This window comes from Taudactylus pleione, unplaced genomic scaffold (assembly GCF_031769625.1).
Source record: "Taudactylus pleione unplaced genomic scaffold, aTauple2 ptg000501l, whole genome shotgun sequence".
NCBI lineage: Eukaryota > Metazoa > Chordata > Amphibia > Anura > Myobatrachidae > Taudactylus > Taudactylus pleione.
The window spans coordinates 355,780-373,865 of NW_028284903.1; the positions used below are offsets into that span (position 1 = coordinate 355,780).

An 18,086-nucleotide genomic window follows, 5' to 3' on the forward strand; every position below is an offset into this window, starting at 1 on the left:
AGAACTTTGTAAAGGTGTGCCGGGAAGACCAGCAAGCTACCCTATAGATCTGCACAGCTCCAGGCACAGGATCTATCACACTTTTGGTTTATGTACTAAGCCTTGGAGAGAGATAAAGTGGCTGGAGATATAAAACCAACCAATCAGCTACTAACTATTATTTCTTAAAAACAGTCTGTAACATGACGGTTAGGAGCGGATTAGTTGGTATTTATTACCATCCACTTTTTTACATGAAATAGCCTAGTATACTGTAATAGGAGCAAAGGGGAAGGAAAAAAGAGGAGGGGGAATTGCATGGACAAATAAAAACAAATAATAAAAAACAATACTAGAGTGCCAACTTAAATATCAGTAAAGGTACAATTTGGTGACCTAAGACAAATTACGATACAGATACTAGGTGATAGTTTCGAATACCTGTAAAAATGTATTTTGGACAGAGGAGTTGAGTGACTCAATAAAAGGAACCCCCCTATATCTTATAAAAAGATACCACTCCAGTCTCTAAAGCTGGGAAAAGAGCTCGTCGGTCATAATAAAGTGTTCTGAGTTATCACCATCCACTTGATCTCTCTCCAAGGCTCAGTGATAGTGGCTTAGTGGATTTACACACAGGAGAAGGAGTAGAGATGTCACAGTGACTGAAATGACTAAAGACTCAGATTTGTCATCTGCATCTGAGCATGTAAAGATACTGAGGGGCACGGCCTTAAAAGTTGACTGTGGCGGAGCAATCCGGAGGTGCTAAAGGAAATCGTTAATGATTACATGTTAAAGCTGAAGGGCAATTTCAAAGAACAGTTACGTGCCTAGAAGGCACAGACAATAAGATGATGTTGAAAGACACCTTGAACAGTCAATGTGGTTGTGTCATGAAGGTAGAGATGTGTCCTCATACAGTATTGCAGCAGTTGCGCCAAACAGGTCCTTTCGGCGCTAGGTCCTGTATGACTGCTTACACAAAGCATCTTATTCACCTAAAAATGCATCTTAGTTGCAATTGGTTGTGACTAAGATGCACCACGAGACTGCACAGATTCATTTGATTAGTTGTATATCTGTGTGCGACTGAGTCTGGATCTGTATGCAAAGTGCTATGATGCCGAGACCGCGGCTTTTGTCCACTGCAAGTTCTGTTGCATTTCATTTACAGACGAGAGAGAGAGAAAGAGAAAGAGAGAGATAGAGATAAAGTACCAACCAACCAATCAGCTCCTGTCATTTTTCAAACACAGCCTGTATTGTGACAGTTAGGAGCGGGATGGTAGGTACTTTCTCTCTCTCCTAGGCTTAGTACATAGACCCCTCCTCAGTTGCTCACAGATATAGATGTGATGCATATTAAATGACTCAGTGCAGTCTTGTGGTGCATCTTAGTCACATTGCATCGCAACTAAGATGTATTTTCGGGTGAAAAAGGAACTCGCCGCAAGCAGAATCGCTCACTCGCGCCAGGTGCCTTGTGCCGCATGGTGTATTGAGGCTAGGCATAAGAGGACACATCTCTAATGTGTGAAATAAAGGCACAGAACTGTGTTTTATTCAATGTGATAAAATAATAATGGATTAAATATTCTATTTCTGTAAATATTCAGACACAGAAGGGCTGATATAGAGTTATTAGATTTACATATTATCAGCAGCAGTTATTTGTATAGCGTACACATATTCCACAGAGCTTTATAGAGTACATTTCAACCATTCACATCAGTCCCTGCCCCAGTGGAGCTTCCAACCACATGCACACACACTAGGGTTCATTCTTTGTTGGGGACCAATTACTCTAACAGGGTGGGAATTGAACCCAAGACCTCAGTGTTGTGAGGCGGTAATGCTGACCATTGCACCATTATATTTATGTGTTCAGGCCTTCCTGTAAATTTTATGAAATGCATTTGGGCCTGATTCAGAGGAGGACACAGTTCATACTCAAATGCGATTTTTGTCATGGAGTGTGAAAATATGCAAATGCCAGTTTAAGCATTCATCTTCTGTTTCCCTCCAACGGACTGAGGAAGCCCCACAACACCCACTTTGCCTACCTGAGCAAAGCTAATTTGCGCTGGTGGATCCGATCTTTCCACCATCGACGCACCGGAATTGCTGTATAAAAGAAAGCTGCCAGGCATTTGCAAAAAACAGACAAAGGTACTCGCTATTTTTTGCTTTGCTCCCAACACAGAATCGAGCTCTTACGATGAAGCTTTTATAAACACTTCCTACTATAAACAACAAAATGTGATTGACATTGCCCATCATAATTACCCAGGAGGTCCAGTTTGCTATTGCAGACAAACACTGTACAATCTGTGATAAAAGTAATGCCTCAGCAATAAAACTTGGACGCTCTGTCACTGATTGATGTATGATGTCTGTTATTGATGTTGGGTATTGATATTGCCAGCTCACTTTTTGTGTGTACAATAAGGATACCGATATAATACTGAGGGAAGTAAATAAACCGGGGAATGAGACCTATTACTCAAGGAGCGAGCATTCACATCTTATGCTGAACTCATCCCCGGTATTTAGTGCTATTGATCTGCTCCACAGAGGTCCTGTCTTGGGGTGACTGATTACCTGATCGTGCACTTTGATTTCCTGCATCCCTTGGAGACTGCCTGGATGTATGCGTCACTGTTGGAGAATGAGGTTTTTCCAGGCTGAGCGACTGGGGTGCTCCAGCTGTAGGTTTGGTGTCTGAACCCTCCTGTTTTGCCTGGTTCTCTCTTTTTGATTTCAAGAAGGCGAGCAATTTTGGATCTTAAGCAGGGTAAAAGGAAAGCATGGAAACCTTAGAGATCGCAGGAATGGCAGAACACTCATTTATCTAACTAACAGATTTACAGCCAACATCTATGAAGCAGACAGCATAACATGATGGTGGTCTTCAAAAAATGTAATATATTATTTCAGGAGACTGTTAAGAGTAAATGAGGATCTACTTGCTTTCCTCTACACACATACACTACTACACAGATTCTCAATCTCAGTCCTCCAGGACCCCAAACAGTGCATGTTTTCCAGGTCTCATCACAGAATCACAAGTGATATAAATAACTCCATCTGTGGATCTTTTAAAATGAGTCAGTAATGAATACACCTGTGCAACTGCTGGGTGACCTGGAAAACGTGACCTGTTTGGGGTCCTGAGGACCGAGTCTGAGAACCATTGCACTACTAGATCGAGTGTTATAAGGATCGATTAGCAGATTACATATACACTGCTATTCGATCTAATAGTGTTACTGATTTGTACCTTCCTCACAACGCAAAAGTACCTACAGACCTAGAGTTATGTTACCTTCCTCACATTGCAAAAGGGTATACATTCAGGAAGCCGGCGTACGCAATGCCGACCGCCGGCTTCCAGGCTACTTAATCCCGGCGAGGGTTAAATGACAGGCATCTAAATCTAGGCGTCTGTAGTTTTATTGACGCCGGGAGACCGGCGCCCAGCATCCTGACCGAAGGGATGCCGGGCGCGGAAAGCCGCAATGGTTAGGTTTAGGGCTCCCGGGGAGGACTTAGGGCTAGGCACCCCCCTGGAAGGTTAGGGTTAGGCTAGGGGAAGGAGGGGTTAGGGTTAGGCACCCCCCGGGGGACTGAGGTTTAGGCGGCGGGGAAGGGGGGATTAGGGTTAGGCACAGGGGGGGGGTTAGAGTTAGGCACCCTAAAGGAGGGTTAGGGGGTAAAATTAGGTTAGTTTATACTTACCTTTAGGACGATCGGGATTTCCTCCTCTGTCGGGCTGCCGCTGCAGATTTTAAATCATAAATCATACCAAATGCAAAACTACCGACATATATAAAGTTATAGTGAAGTCACCTGCCCTCTCAGCAGCTCTGCTTGCACTACATGCCTAATACCATCTGGTGAAAAGGCATGGTACATGACAGTCTGGGTCCACTTACACTAACGTGGGAGCCCACAGCTACTATTTATCTATACCGGCTAAGTGTGTACCTGCACCACCAAAAGTACATGGCAAATGGGAAGAAACTGTAATTATCATTTAAATTGAATTGTATTTGGTATTGTTTTACAGGGACATGTTTTACGTTTAGAATGTTATCACTTACTCTTATTAAACAGCAGAGTAAAACTTGTGTCACACAAGCTGTGAAAATACCAGAGTTTTGTAGCTAAGGCAATGCAGTGTGTGCAGGGGCATGCAGCCTTCGTTTGGGTCCCCTCCTCTCTGTCAGCGCATCTGGGCGCAGTCCTTTCTGGCTTCATTCTCCGGCAGAATGGCGCTCACGCCTTTTGCCCGGGGACATCTTTTCTGCACATGCGCAAGCCACCGCCATTTTCCCAGTGATTTTTTTATGCTGCTCTGCAGCGCTGTGCGGCGCTTCGGAGCAGCACATCGGATCTGCGGAAAGGGAAGTATAATTAACTATGGGTGCAGGGTGTGTGGTGTGGCCCCCCCTGGACCCAGGGGCCCATGTGCACCACACACCTTGCACCCACTATAAAGACGCCCCAGAGTGTGTTAGGAATCCAGAACCCACAAATACTACTACTCTAAGACCGGCTACACAATAGAAAAATGTGTAGCCGGCCGATCTTACGGGCGATGGGACCCTGCATCGGCAAGTGCATACACACTTGCATGATGCAGGGGGCGACAGTGCAATGTAGGATGCCATGCTGCATTCAACAGCATGGCATCGTAGACAATATCTTCTGATTGACCGTGCATCACGGCCAACCAGAAGATATCACATGCGACTGCAAATAGGGCATAGACACTTGACAAAATGCCCAGTTTGTCGTTACCATTTGCCTGAAAACAACAAATAGGCTGATATCGTTCTAGTGTGTACCCATTAGTCCTACAAATAAAAGACAGGTGCCTCAGAGCCCGTTACTGGGCTGGGGAGGGCACAGGGAGGCTGCTGCCACTCTGTCCTCTCATTGCCCCCCGTGCCGCTGCTATATACCAACCAGCAGTGGTGGGCAAAAGAGAAGTATTATGCCCCGATTGCCCCTCCCTGGATCCGCCACTGCCTCAGCGATATGGTTCTTAGTTAATTAAAAGGCTTGACTATATGAAGTGAGGCCCAGCTCACAAATGACCATTCACTTCATGCAATGGAATTAAACTTTGTTATTTCTTGTGTCATTCTGCATAAATTTCACATTATACAATGAGCGACAATTCAGAATTAAAACCAGTTAATTGTACTCTTACCAAGCTGTGACATCAAACGATGTTGTTCATGTTTGATCTCTTCCTCGGATAAAGCCTTCAGCTTCTCCACATTCTCATCATGGATCCTCTGTGCTTCTTCAAGACCCCCTGAACTTCGAAGACCCTTTCCGGTTATCAGACAGGACCTGGGCACACGTGTTTCTTCTGAAATTGAATAACAGTCCACTAATTAAAGGAAAACTAGTCCCCACCTCAAAGGTTTAGGGTTACCTACCGTATTTTGCTATATATGCACACAGACATAAATATGAACATCAGTTCATCTAAACAGAATCTACCTTTCTTGTATATTTGAGTAATTATCATGTATGCGAGCTGCTACTTTAGAGTGTTGACAATATTAGCAAAGCAGCACTGAAGAAACAGCATTGGACCTTTTGTAATTCCTAGGTTCCTTGCACCAAAAATATACTATTGTCGGTTCCACTTTCCCTCAGAGGCTCATATTATATTATAATATATATTATATATATATATATATATATATATATATATAGTAATAGAAGGTCCACACCTACGTTTTTCATATCAAACAGTGCTGGGGTCGCAGTCTCGATGGAGCACAGCAGCTCCAAATACATAGAACCATAATGAGTGCACTCACCGGACTTGAAAACGTAGAAATGGATTATTTATTCATAGGAAAGCCATCATAAGTTGTCTTCCCTGGGACTTTTGTCAAGATATCATACCTGAGTACCCCACCCCCCCTTAAATACCCCTGTATCCAATCAACTCAGCCTTTCCCGCATTAATCAATATACACCTGTAACTAAGAAAACACTACAAAAATTCTTACCCTAATACATAAAAAACAGACCACATAATCAAAAGACATATACCTCCATTGCGCGTTCCACACGGTCTACGCTGCAAGTAGACATCCGTAAAAACGGGCTTACCCTCCAACAGGTATGCTCCGGACATAGAGGAGAGCAATATCCTCACAAATTGGCCGCGTGCGTGCCACAGCGGGACGCAAACAAACCAGTAACTAAGCAACCCAACTACAGTATTTATATATATATATATATATATATATATGTACACACACACACACAAAGAGTCTGGTACTCCTATACAAAAATGGTTGTCTTACCCAAATTCTGGTGGGGTCAGCTCCCTCCAAGGGAGATGACAGCAAGTACGCCAGAGTGTGATTATTGGCAGGGACTGACTGAATAGCTGCGCTGGGAATCATGGCAGGTGGTGGCTGCATTCTATTTGAGTAAACCTGTTTATTTAATTTCTAGGCCTGCTATTACAGGCTACTATGTGTATTTGCTAAAGAACAGTGTCTGCTTCCGTTAAAAGTCGTGTGTTCTTATTTCTCCAACCCTGTTACATATTTGGTGGCCCGTACAGGGGTACTGCGCTGCCGAGTCGCAGTGCAAACGCAAGACGCCTGTGGAGTGTCCAAGGAACTAACAAGTCAGATCGTTCCGGTATATGCGAGTATGGCAGGCGATACATAAAAATTGTAGTGGTATCAAAACTCTGTATACATTAATGTGGGAAATTCCGTTGTGCGTGTATGAGAAAGAGAACGGGGCGGCGTTGGCTCCAGCCGGAGGTCCGCACAGATTGTGGAAACGGTAGTTATTGACCATTGCATAAGAACCCAGAGTCGAAATATGCATCGCTGGGTCGTACACGCCGATCCACAGAGCCTGGAGGAGGTAGTTGTATTGGAGCGGTATGAAACTGCTGGAAAAATGGCAAAAATGCCGGAAAAGAAACCAGGGAATGGGCATCCTGTTAAACTGTAACCCCACTGGCCTATAACCCCGTCTACACTAACTGTTCACGGAGACCCCACTGAAGAGTGCGGAGAGCCAAGTCACGTAAGGCGGGCCTGTTCATAGAAATCAGAGCCTATGGAGTGGTGTGGCCAACATGGGCGCTACATACCCAGCCTTCTGTACTATGGTACCCCTGGACTCCAGACCCCCATTGATGTGGGAGTCTGTTTTGCTGGGTGGTTGAGAACTACCGGCTATAATAGATTCAAGGAGTGAGCTAACCCTGATTTCAGAGGCTATCCTACCCAGACCAGTAGAAAAAGTGCCAGGGTTAGTTGATGTTCTCTGCGTGCATGGATCCACGGAACACTTTACATGTGTGCGAATGAGTCTTAATCTAAAGGGGCGAACTTATGAGGTAGTAGCCGCAGTTGGGCTCAAGCTCCCTTACCCGCTTATATTGGGATGTAACTTCCCAGGTTTCGCTGAGCTCTTAAAGGCACCTCAAAGACATGACAGGAATAAAGTCTATAAAGCCCTACCTCACAAAGTGAAGAGCGGTGTGTTAAGACGACAAGTCCTCTTTGGAGAGGGAACCTCTAAGGAATTCATATCAGAGGAGGATACTTTTACTCTGGACTGGGGTACTTTACCGGATGACAGAGATCTGCAAAGCTTTTCCCGGACACAGCGAGATAAAATTACCCCCAAGAATGTCATACCCAACACGGATGACACCAAGAGCGTGCTGGAAATCACCTTTCCTCAGATACCTAGGGACGTTTTTAGTTCACCTGGACCTTTGGATGTGCCGCTGGCGGACACGTTATCAGCAGAACAACGAAAAGAAGCAGAGGTCTTGGTCTGCAACAATCGGGATGTGTTTTCTTCCCTGCCAGGGCGCACTACCTTGGTAGAACACAACATAAATACACCTGAAGGGGTGGTCGTAAACCAGCGACTGTATCGCGTTCCTGAGGCGAGGCGGCAAGCTGTCCAGCAATAAGTGAAAGATGCTCCAATTTAGTGTCATTGAGGAGTCCAGAAGTAACTGGTCAAAGTCCCATTGTCTTGGTCCTCAAGCAGTCAGGGACAATACGTTTTTGTAATGATTTTAGGCATATGAATCAAGTTTCCCAGTTCGACGCATACTAGCTACCTTGGGTGGACGACCTATTGTAAAATTTGGCGAGTAGCCGATATCTTACGTCCCTAGACCTCATAAACGGGAATTGGCAAATTCCCCTAAGTGAGATCGCCAAAGGGAAGACTGCCTTCTCGACGCCTGATGGCCTGTATCAGTATAAAGTACCACCCACACTCTGTCACTCAAAGGAGCGGCCCATTTGCGGGCTTCGAGCAAACACTTCCCCATCGCACAGACTGGTTCGCGCACAAGCACTGCGACGCATACGGGCGACAATCGCGGCTTAGCGTCAGGGTCTGAATTGGGCCCAGTGTCTGCTTCCATTAAAAGACACTGGTACGCCGGGAATGTGCCTGTCGTTCTTATTTCTCCAACCCTGTACATATAAAAAAATATATATGAGAGAGAGAGAGAGAGCGAGAGAGACACAGAGAGAGAGACAGAGAGAGAGACAGAAAGAGAGACAGAGACAGAGACAGAGAGAGAGAGAGAGAGAGAGAGAGAGAGAGAGAGAGAGAGATAGAGAGATAGAGAGATAGAGATAGAGATAGAGAGAGAGATAGAGAGAGAGATAGAGAGAGAGATAGAGATATATGGGTACAGCGCCAATGTTTGTAAATTTATGGTATAAAATGGGCAGCTTAAAATTAAATAGCAACTCAACCTAGAAATGTTTTAGGCGTCAGCTCTGGGTAAATAAGAAAATACTAGTGCAAGTATTTAGAAAACAATAGGCAGAATTTGAATTAACCCTTGAGCGACAGGTATGCTATGTAAAATAAAATGTTAGTACCATGTGAATAATACATTGATCATCAGGTGAATACAGAGTGTCTTGTGCAATCACAATAAATAATTATAAATTATTAACGTGAAATAAATGTCTTACGAAATGAAAAAATTAAATTGTGTTCTGTATAATATAAAGAACAAGAAGTGCCTGTGCAATGACAATAAATAAATATGTAAAAGATTATAGACCAAACATCCTGTGAAATGGATAATATAATCCTATTAGCCAAGTCACTAGGAACAAAAAGTGCCAGTGCAATTAAGTAAATATAAAAGAAAATTTATTTACTAGAAAAAGAATAAAAAATGCCTATTGTTAGGCAGAATCCCTAATCAACATATAAATAACATTAAAAACATATAAAAGAGGATGCAGTAAACATAATTAAAAAAGGAATGAGCAAGTTATAAATAATAGCAGCTTATCTGAGTGTATGACAGAGCTAGTTTTTTCAAAGTTCATGAGGCAAGTATTAATCACACCCAACACGTTTCGTCCTATGACTTCATCAATCCCACACACATATACATACATACACGAGGGGTGGGCAATAAGATTCTGGATGTGCAGTGCATGCGTAGACACAATCGGACTGTCTGGTTGCAAACTGTAATCTCTGACTAAACAGTTGATAAGCAGCGCTGCACACCGAAGTAGTCAGTTTGTTCACTTCTTCAAGAAACTCGTTATGGAGCTTAACAGAGGCTACTAGAGAGCTATGATCTACTACAACTACAAGAGTGGTCTGCTACAGCAGGGAGTTTTGAATGACTGTGAGCTGTTTTTGGGGAGAAGGCACCGACCCAACCAATGTGTTTCAGTGGTTTGCAGAATTTCGGCGAGGGAGATGGTCCTCGGAAAACGAGGAGTCCGTCATCAAGGAGGGCAATGCTGCTGCTGTGCGGGCCATAGTTGAGGTGGACGCCAGGGTGGCCATGGCCCAGTTAGAGCAGATGGGCATATCATCGGGATCCATCCGCTCGATACTCCATGAAAAGCCTGGCTGAGCAAGTTTCTGCACGCTGGGTGCCCCATCAGCTGACTTGAGAGCAGGAGGCGGCTCGGGTGACTTGGAGCCGCAACATTCTGGCCAGGTTTGATAGCCAGGTCTGTTTGGGAGGTGATCAGTGGCGATGAATCCCAGATCTACAGATTTGACCCCTGAAACAAAGCAACAGTTGGCCCAGAGGACCCCAGTTGGAGGTGAGCCCCCACAGAAGTTCAGACGTAAGTGCAGCATGACCAAGCAGTTGGTGACTGTTTTTGTGGCCAAGCTGGTCATGTAGCTAACGTAGAACTCGTGCAGCAGCGCACCGTCACTGAGGACTTGTACGCTAACGCTAACAATGCCTGCAGCAAGTGCTGGAAGCCATTTCCAGGAGCCATCCAAGAATTCGCGCTCATGGTCCCCTTCCAATGCACTTGCCTACAAGTCCAGGAAAGTGGTGGAGTTTCTGGCCAATGAACACATCCAGGAGCTTGGTCATCCACTCTACAGTCCAGCCATGGCCCCCTGCAACTTCTTCGTGTTCCCACAAATCAAGCGCAAGTTAAGTCAAATTCATTTTGAGTCACGGTAATCCACAGTGGAGACCATCATCTACATGTAGAAGACTAACCTGCTTTGGACTGGCCCAGCGACTTCACCAAGTGGTTTTAGCGCATGCAACTTTGCATAGACTCCTCTTATGAATACTCTGAATAAATGTAATGTTCACTTTGTTTGTAAATATAATACTTTTTGTGCATCCGGAAACTTATTGCACACCCCTTGTATATAGTTCCAAAAGAAGGCACTCACCACCAAATGCAGCATAAAAAAAAAAAAAAAACACTCCAAAAGATACAGACCACACCTGCAGAGGGGTGGCTTCAAGGAGAAGAGGCCGCAGGAGGCGGATATGATCTTAATCTTTACTTTATACTAGCAGAAGTACCCGGCATTGCCAGGGTATAAATCTTCAAATTATGAAGTTTTATTATGGGATGTCATCCAAATCCATAAAGTGGAAGGTTCAGAACATGCTCCCTGGGTCAAAGTTCTGCCAGGAGCACTGCGCCGTGAGACCCCAACCACTCCATTAGGCATACCAGACCAATTGTCACCCCTTGTGAAGTTTTCATCCAAATCCATCTAGTGCAGTGGTTCTCAAACTAGGTCCTCAGGACCCCACACAGTTCACGTTTTCAAGGTCACCCAACAGGTGCACAGGTGTATTCATTACTCACTGACACATTTGAAAAGATCCAGAGGTGGAGCTAATTATTTCACTATTGATTCTGTGAGGATACCTGGAAAACATGCACTGTTTGGGGTCCTGAGGACCGAGTTTGAGAACCTGAGATCTAGTGGAAGGCCCAGAACAGGCTCCCCGGGTCAAAGTTCTGCCCATTGTACATGAACAAGAGGTCCGACCGACACCTCTACCCCCTAGTATGTCTTCTGGGATCTAATGTTACCACTCTTAGCAAAACCTCAATTTATTTCCTTCATGTGATGGTTAATATAAATAAAAATAAGGAATAAAAAAAAGAGTCCAAGTTGTGTACAACTCTTTTCCGCAAGGAAACTGATCGAAACACCCTTCTTTTTGCTATGAGCCACAATCCACCTCCTGATCCCGCCCTACCCATCAGTCCTCCCCTCAGAGACTGACCATACTTGCGGCTTACCTGGTAACTGGGAAGACTTGCTCTCATCCACTGAAAGGCTATTTATAGGACCAAGAGAGGGAACATTCTGGGTTTGCACTGTGGAGGTTCCAATTCTTTTTCCTGCTTCAGAAATCCTTTTGGCAGCCATTTTCTGAGCAAAGATGCTTATATTCCCGGTTACAGGCATAACCTACAAGTAGAGCCATAAAGACGTTGTTTACATTGTTCATATACAGGTTTTTTTCTATTCTACAGTATATTCACAAATTATATTTTCACAATGTTACATGTCCAATGGGGTGGCCTGTTTCTTTAAAATGTGCAGAGGACACAATTCCTGTTGGGAGCTGTCCTGTAGACATGTAGCTGCTTCATAGAAAAAAAACATATAATCATTGCACAGGCCTCCCTCTACAAACACATACATGGAAATATATAACGAGTCATTGGGTTTATACTATAATGAAAATGTGCCACAACTCATACTGGCAAAGAGCAACCCAGTCATCACTCTAAACATTATCAAACTTTCTCTGTTTTCTAAACATTTCCAAAAATTATATTATAAATATCTATATCCTTTATATGGTGGCACTTTGCAAAGTACATAAACAGTATGAATAAACCAAGAAAAAAAAAAGTAAGTGCAAAAACAGTACAAAGCACTAAAGAATATGTACTAGATATATGTATGTATATATATATATATATATATATATATATATATATATATATATATATATATGGCATATAGAGGCCTGGTGTAGGAGGACAGATATATATAATATTACTGTTACTAATATAATATAATACAGAATTCAGAGCAAGCAGTGGAACCTGCCCCCAGTGGCACCTACAATAGAACTTGAGGTGCAATTTCCTCCTTTGAGGCTTTTCTAAGTTAAGATGATTTCTGTAACCAATCTGTGGTTTGTTGATATTAAACATGTCTACAGCAGGCTCTCCTCCAATGATTTCCTCACTAATGAGCTGTCCTTGCTGGGCATACGAAGTAATCCATCAAGTTTTATAGTTACCACGGAAACTATGTCACTGGATGATGCATTTTCAGGTACTGGCACTAATGTTTGAAAATGGCTTTCAATGGCAACATGTAAAAAATGGAGCAGATTAGCCAGAGAAATGAGGAGTCGTGTTCTTAGTGCATTAGATGATTTGTGCAATTTACAGTGGACTGAGATGGGAAACCCAAGTAGCAAATATGGCCAACAAATGTATAGCGCACAAATTAACATTAATTTTTCTGTTTGAAAATGATTATCTATGCATGATTGGCTATGCAATGAATAATAAAATGATCTGGCGTGTCAATAAACTGCATAGATAATAGACACAACAGACAAGCAGTAAATTGAAAATTAACATATTAAGGTGATTGGACCACAGTCAAACACAAGAGCCACATAATTTAACACCTCCTACTACACAATATAGGACGCAATATGCACACGAGAGAGAGGAGAGCTTCAGCAGCATTTTATAGTGACAAGTAGCGTTTCTGACTGGCGCCTCTAAAGTGAGTACCAAACTGTTTTAAATGGGGTATGTATCCTGCAGCTCAGGAGAATATAGTTCCAGATAATACAGCAAGATACATTGGTTTATCTCCGGTGCTGGATTAGTAACCCCCAAAAGATATGATGTACGATATACCCCCAAAAAACCATGTGAACCCTGAATAATTGAGGGTTCTAACTTCTGGGTAATTCTAATAAACCATGTTTAGAAACTGGAGATCAACGAATTACTCATTTTCATGAGATATCAAATTATAGAGATCATCCAATGGTAAAGTGATTTTATTTAGAATAAAGTGTCATTTATCATAAATCTATCATATTTAATTTTCTGGCGTTCCCCAGGCCAGTGCCGGAGATAAACACATATAACTTTCTACTAGCGACAACTGAGGGAAGCAAAAAATAATAACAGAAGCTGAGGTTTCATTTTTATGATCAACAAACATTTTTGGTTGATGTTTTAAAAGAAACTAATTTTGTTTTCTAAATGGATAATAGGTCCAAATTATATATTAACTACATTTTTTTTTAGTAGTAGTTATTTATATAGCGCACACCTATATTACACAGCACTCTACAGATAAGGGGCAAAATTTACTAAGTGGCGGGTTCTAAACTACGGCGGTTTTGTGGTGGTTTAACGGCGGGTTCTATTCTGTTCTAAACCCCGGGGGTTTGGTGGCGGTTTTGCAGCGGTTTCTAAATGACAGCCCTGTTCTGCTCTATTCTAAAATGTGTTTTGACGGTGGTTTTGCAGCAGTTTTGGCCTTAGTAAATCTGCAGATAGCAAAACCGCCGCCAAACCCCCAGGGTTTAGAACAGAACAGAACCCGCCATCAACGCCGCTTAGTAAATTTTGACCAATATCTCAGTCATTCACATCAGTCCCTCTTCCAGTGAAGCTTACAATCCATATCCCCATTAGATGGACACACACTAGGGTTAATTATGTCAGAAGCCAATTAATCTACCAGTATGTTTTTAGGGTGTGGAAGTAAACCCATGCAAACATGGGAAGAACATACAAACACCCTACAGATCATGCCTTGGTCAGGAATTTAACTCAGGGCTGTGATGCAGTAATTCTAACCACTGCACCAAAGCTGCACTTTAGGAGAGAGCTCATCACCTTTTACTTGGTGCTTTACTGATCCAAACCCAAAAAAAAGAAATGAAGGTGAGAAAAACCATTTTCAACCTGTGCACTGCCTTTTCCACCTCACCAGCACTTCTAATAAAAGACAGCTACAGTCAACTCATCAGCACTTGCATATTGTCTAAAGTGTTTGCTGATACAGGGCAAAAAGATGAAATAATTAAAGTGGAACAAAATATGAAAAGTAAAACATGTAAAATTCTATGTTATTGTTTTGTGCCTTTAACAAGGACAATGGAGTAAAAGAATTGCCAACAGACGTTACAGACAGGAATGCTCCAATAATTTGCTCTCTCAAAGTGGGCAGTAAATTACAGAGCACGGAGAGAGAGAAAACTGAAAAAGAGAGAAGCCTTACATTATAGTAAGTGCTGTTATTTTATTGGTGTTGGGGGCAGGGGGTGTTTGAAAAAAGGCAAACAGAGAAAAGAAGTAAGAAAAACCTGTCCTCTAAAGCTGCATACACATGTAAAGATTTTCTGGCCAAACATCCAACTAGTTGATTGGTTGGAATGAAAATCTGGTAACGTATGGGAGTAACTGATGATCAGCAATTTCCTCCTAAATGCCAGAAAACAGATGAAAATGGTCGGTCAGACAAGTTTGTTAAACGTTTGATCTAAACAATTTGTTCAAACAACAGTTTTTGTCAATTTTCCAGCATTTGGGAGCAAATTGCTGATTGTCATTTACTTTCATACCTTACCAGATTTTCATTCCATCCAATCAACTAGTTGCATGGTTGGACAGAAAATCTTTACGTGTGTATGCAGCTTAAGTATTTACATATGACTGGATGTAGTGGAGGAATCTTTAAAGTTACGTCGAGTAAAAGTAAAATCGACAAAGAGCAGATGCAAAGACCCACATTTCTCAGTGAGCTTGTAGGTTTGAAATCTGGGCAGTTTGGCACAGATATACGAACATCAAACTTATCACAAAACCGCAGAGAAACCACACTTTAGAATTAAATAAAACATTGAATTATAATCAATGTTTTTACCATTAGACGAATAGAAATCCCCAGATTCAAGCCCAAATAAATGTCCTGTCCTAAGATTTGTGCAGACCTGTATAGTATAAAACAAAGAGTGTTCTCCAAGTGCCATTGTGCCCTAGCAACCTTACTGGGACCAGTAGTTCCACCTGTAAAGAACAATATAATTATTAATATTCTATTACCATTGCACCCAAAGCTCTGGGGTGCAGGGAAGAACAGTGTTCTTTGGAAGAGGAGATCCGATTTTTGGGGGGTACTCACTTATGCAGAGATTCCAGCCCTAGGCTTAGCAGTCTACAGGGTCTATTTACTAAGCTGTGTTAGGAGATAAAGTGAACAGTGATAAAGTATCAGCCAATCAGCTCCTAACTGTCATGTCACAGGCTGTGTTTGAAAAATGGCAGTTAGGAGCTGATTGGTTGGTACCTTATCACCGTTCACTTTATCTCCTAACACAGCTTAGTAAATAGACCCCTCTGTCCGGTTGACATTATTGCAGGGGGAACCCAAGCTGTGTCTCTCCCTGTTTCAGCCTAGTGCTGATTAGTGAAAAATATGGGGGTCCCACACAATCTTACCCCTCTATCACTACTAGCCTTGGCTAAATAACCTAAGGTTAGTTATGAAACACTTTGGGATCCCCACACTTTTTATTTTATTTTTAGTGCTTTTTTTTACAACATACAAGCCTACACATAATTTAGGGACATGTGCAGGCTTGCAGACCAGGGTAGGATCCCAGCGGGATAAGGGTTTAGAAAATGCCAGGGGTCGACGGTGAGTGCCATTTAGGAGTATCAAAATTACCTTTAGTAAATACTGTTTACTTTTTTTTAATTGAATAAATTGACAGCGGGTTCTGGCGGGTTTGAATTGACGTTCAGTAAATTTACCCCCAAGAACTGTACCCCTTTGTATGGGAATACAGATTATAGGACAAAGCCACTCAAGGGGAAGGAATTAATATACCTAAAAACTAGAAGTCGCCTAGAGGACTGACCTGTCAGGCAGCCTCTGCAGAAACAGTAATGTCTACTTTTAGGAACTTGGAAATAGTATGCAGGGGCAATGAAGTGGCCATAAGCAGACCAAGGTCTGAAACTCAGGACATTCGGTACTTAGGGGTCTATTTACTAAGCAGTGTTAGGAGACAGAGGGTCTGATTCAGAGCCGGACGCTCTGAACGAGCGCCCGCTCTGAATCAGGGCGGGTTTTTTTTTTTGTGCGTCCTCCTGGACGCTCGCATAGCTGTGGGTTACCACCCACAGCTTATGCGAGAGTCCATGATGATGGTCGCGATGGTCAAGACCATCGCGACCATCGGGCTTGCGACGAGACCCTTGCGGTAGGGTCTCGTTGCCGCAAGCCCTGGAGTGATTTTGGCTCTATCAGAGCCAAAATCACTCCCAGTGACATCACTAGTGATGTCAGTAGGGCCGGACCCAGACGGTAGGCGTTCCCATGGGAACGCCTCCGTCTGGGCAGCAACGCCCCCGGCACGCCCACCAAAGAGGGCGTGCTGTCACCCACCATCAACAGCACGCCCCCTTTGGTGCGAGACCCATAACGACCGTCGCTATGCGGGTCTCGCGCATGCGCACGACGGAGCTCCCTCCGTCTTGCGCATGCGCACTAGGGCACCATCGAACCTCTTGCGAGCGGGTCTGAATCAGGCCCAGAGTGAAAAGTGATAAGGTGCCAGCCAATCAGCTCCTGTCATTTTTCAAACACAGCCTGTGAGATGACAGTTGGGAGCTGATTGGCTGGTACCTTATCACTTTGTCTCCTAACACTGCTTAGTAAATAGACCCCGAAGTACGAGAATCCCTAGTTTAACTATCCAAGTGGGGCCCAATTACCGTGTCCAGAGCACCATTAGCCTAGAGGTCACTGGTATTTCCCCTGCTGTGTAAACCAGCATACAGGCCAACATGAGATGGCATAGAGGAGGCACTAAATCTCTTCCTGTTCCAATAGAAGGGTCTTGTAAATGTAACAGGGAACCACATAACTGAGTGAAGTAACACCTCCTTAGAATTTTGAGGAGTGGTGCACAAGGTTGGTACGGCCAATTCACCAATTATGGTTATAAGCAAAAACAGGATTTTGGTACTTACCGATAAATCCCTTTCTCCGATTCCACAGGGGACACTGGAGCTCAAGACAGTGGGGTATAGACGATGGTAGAGTAGAGCCTGGCACTTTAATTTAGAAGTGTGACTGGCTCCTCCCCCTCTATGCCCCATCAGCCCCAGTTTAAGAACTGAGCCCGAGAGGAGACGGAGGACAATAGGAAGACAAGGAGGAGAAAGTCCACAGAACTGAATAAGACCGATGGAAGGAGAACAGAGGAACCCACTGCAGGGAACACATGCAGTCACACAACCTTATAAGGAACCAACCAAAACGGCAGGTACGCAGCGCTGGGCGGGCGTCCAGTGTCCCCTGTGGAATCGGAGAAAGGGATTTATCGGTAAGTACCAAAATCCTGTTTTCTCCTTCATCCACTAGGGGACACTGGAGTTCAAGACAGTGGGGACGTCCCAAAGCCAACCTCCCGGGTGGGAAGCGCGGAGAACTGGCCGACCCCTTGGCCAAACCTAAACAGGGACCGCCAAGAACCGTAGGCCCAAAGAAAAGGCAAGGGCTGAGGATCAAGTGTCATAGAGCACAAAAGACAATCAAAATTCCATCACTGAACAGCCATAGAAATTCCACAACATACAGCACAGGTGGAAAGGTACAGAACGGCTAGCGAGGCAACGACCGCAGATGAGAAGCTACAGAACACTGTAATCTCAGCTGAAACAGACCAAACCGGACTGTTGGTA

At 43.6% G+C, this 18,086-nt stretch overlaps 1 protein-coding gene across 1 annotated transcript in view; it reads right to left on the bottom strand.

Annotated features, from left to right (window-relative positions):
- Positions 1-18,086, bottom strand: part of LOC148501814 (RNA polymerase II-associated protein 1-like) — a 75,778-nt gene that overhangs the window by 37,391 nt on the left and 20,301 nt on the right. Inside the window, 3 exon segments of the mRNA XM_088449936.1 lie at positions 2,584-2,766; positions 5,201-5,365; positions 11,577-11,748. Of these exon segments, the coding sequence (XP_088306062.1) occupies positions 2,584-2,766; positions 5,201-5,365; positions 11,577-11,748 (520 nt within the window).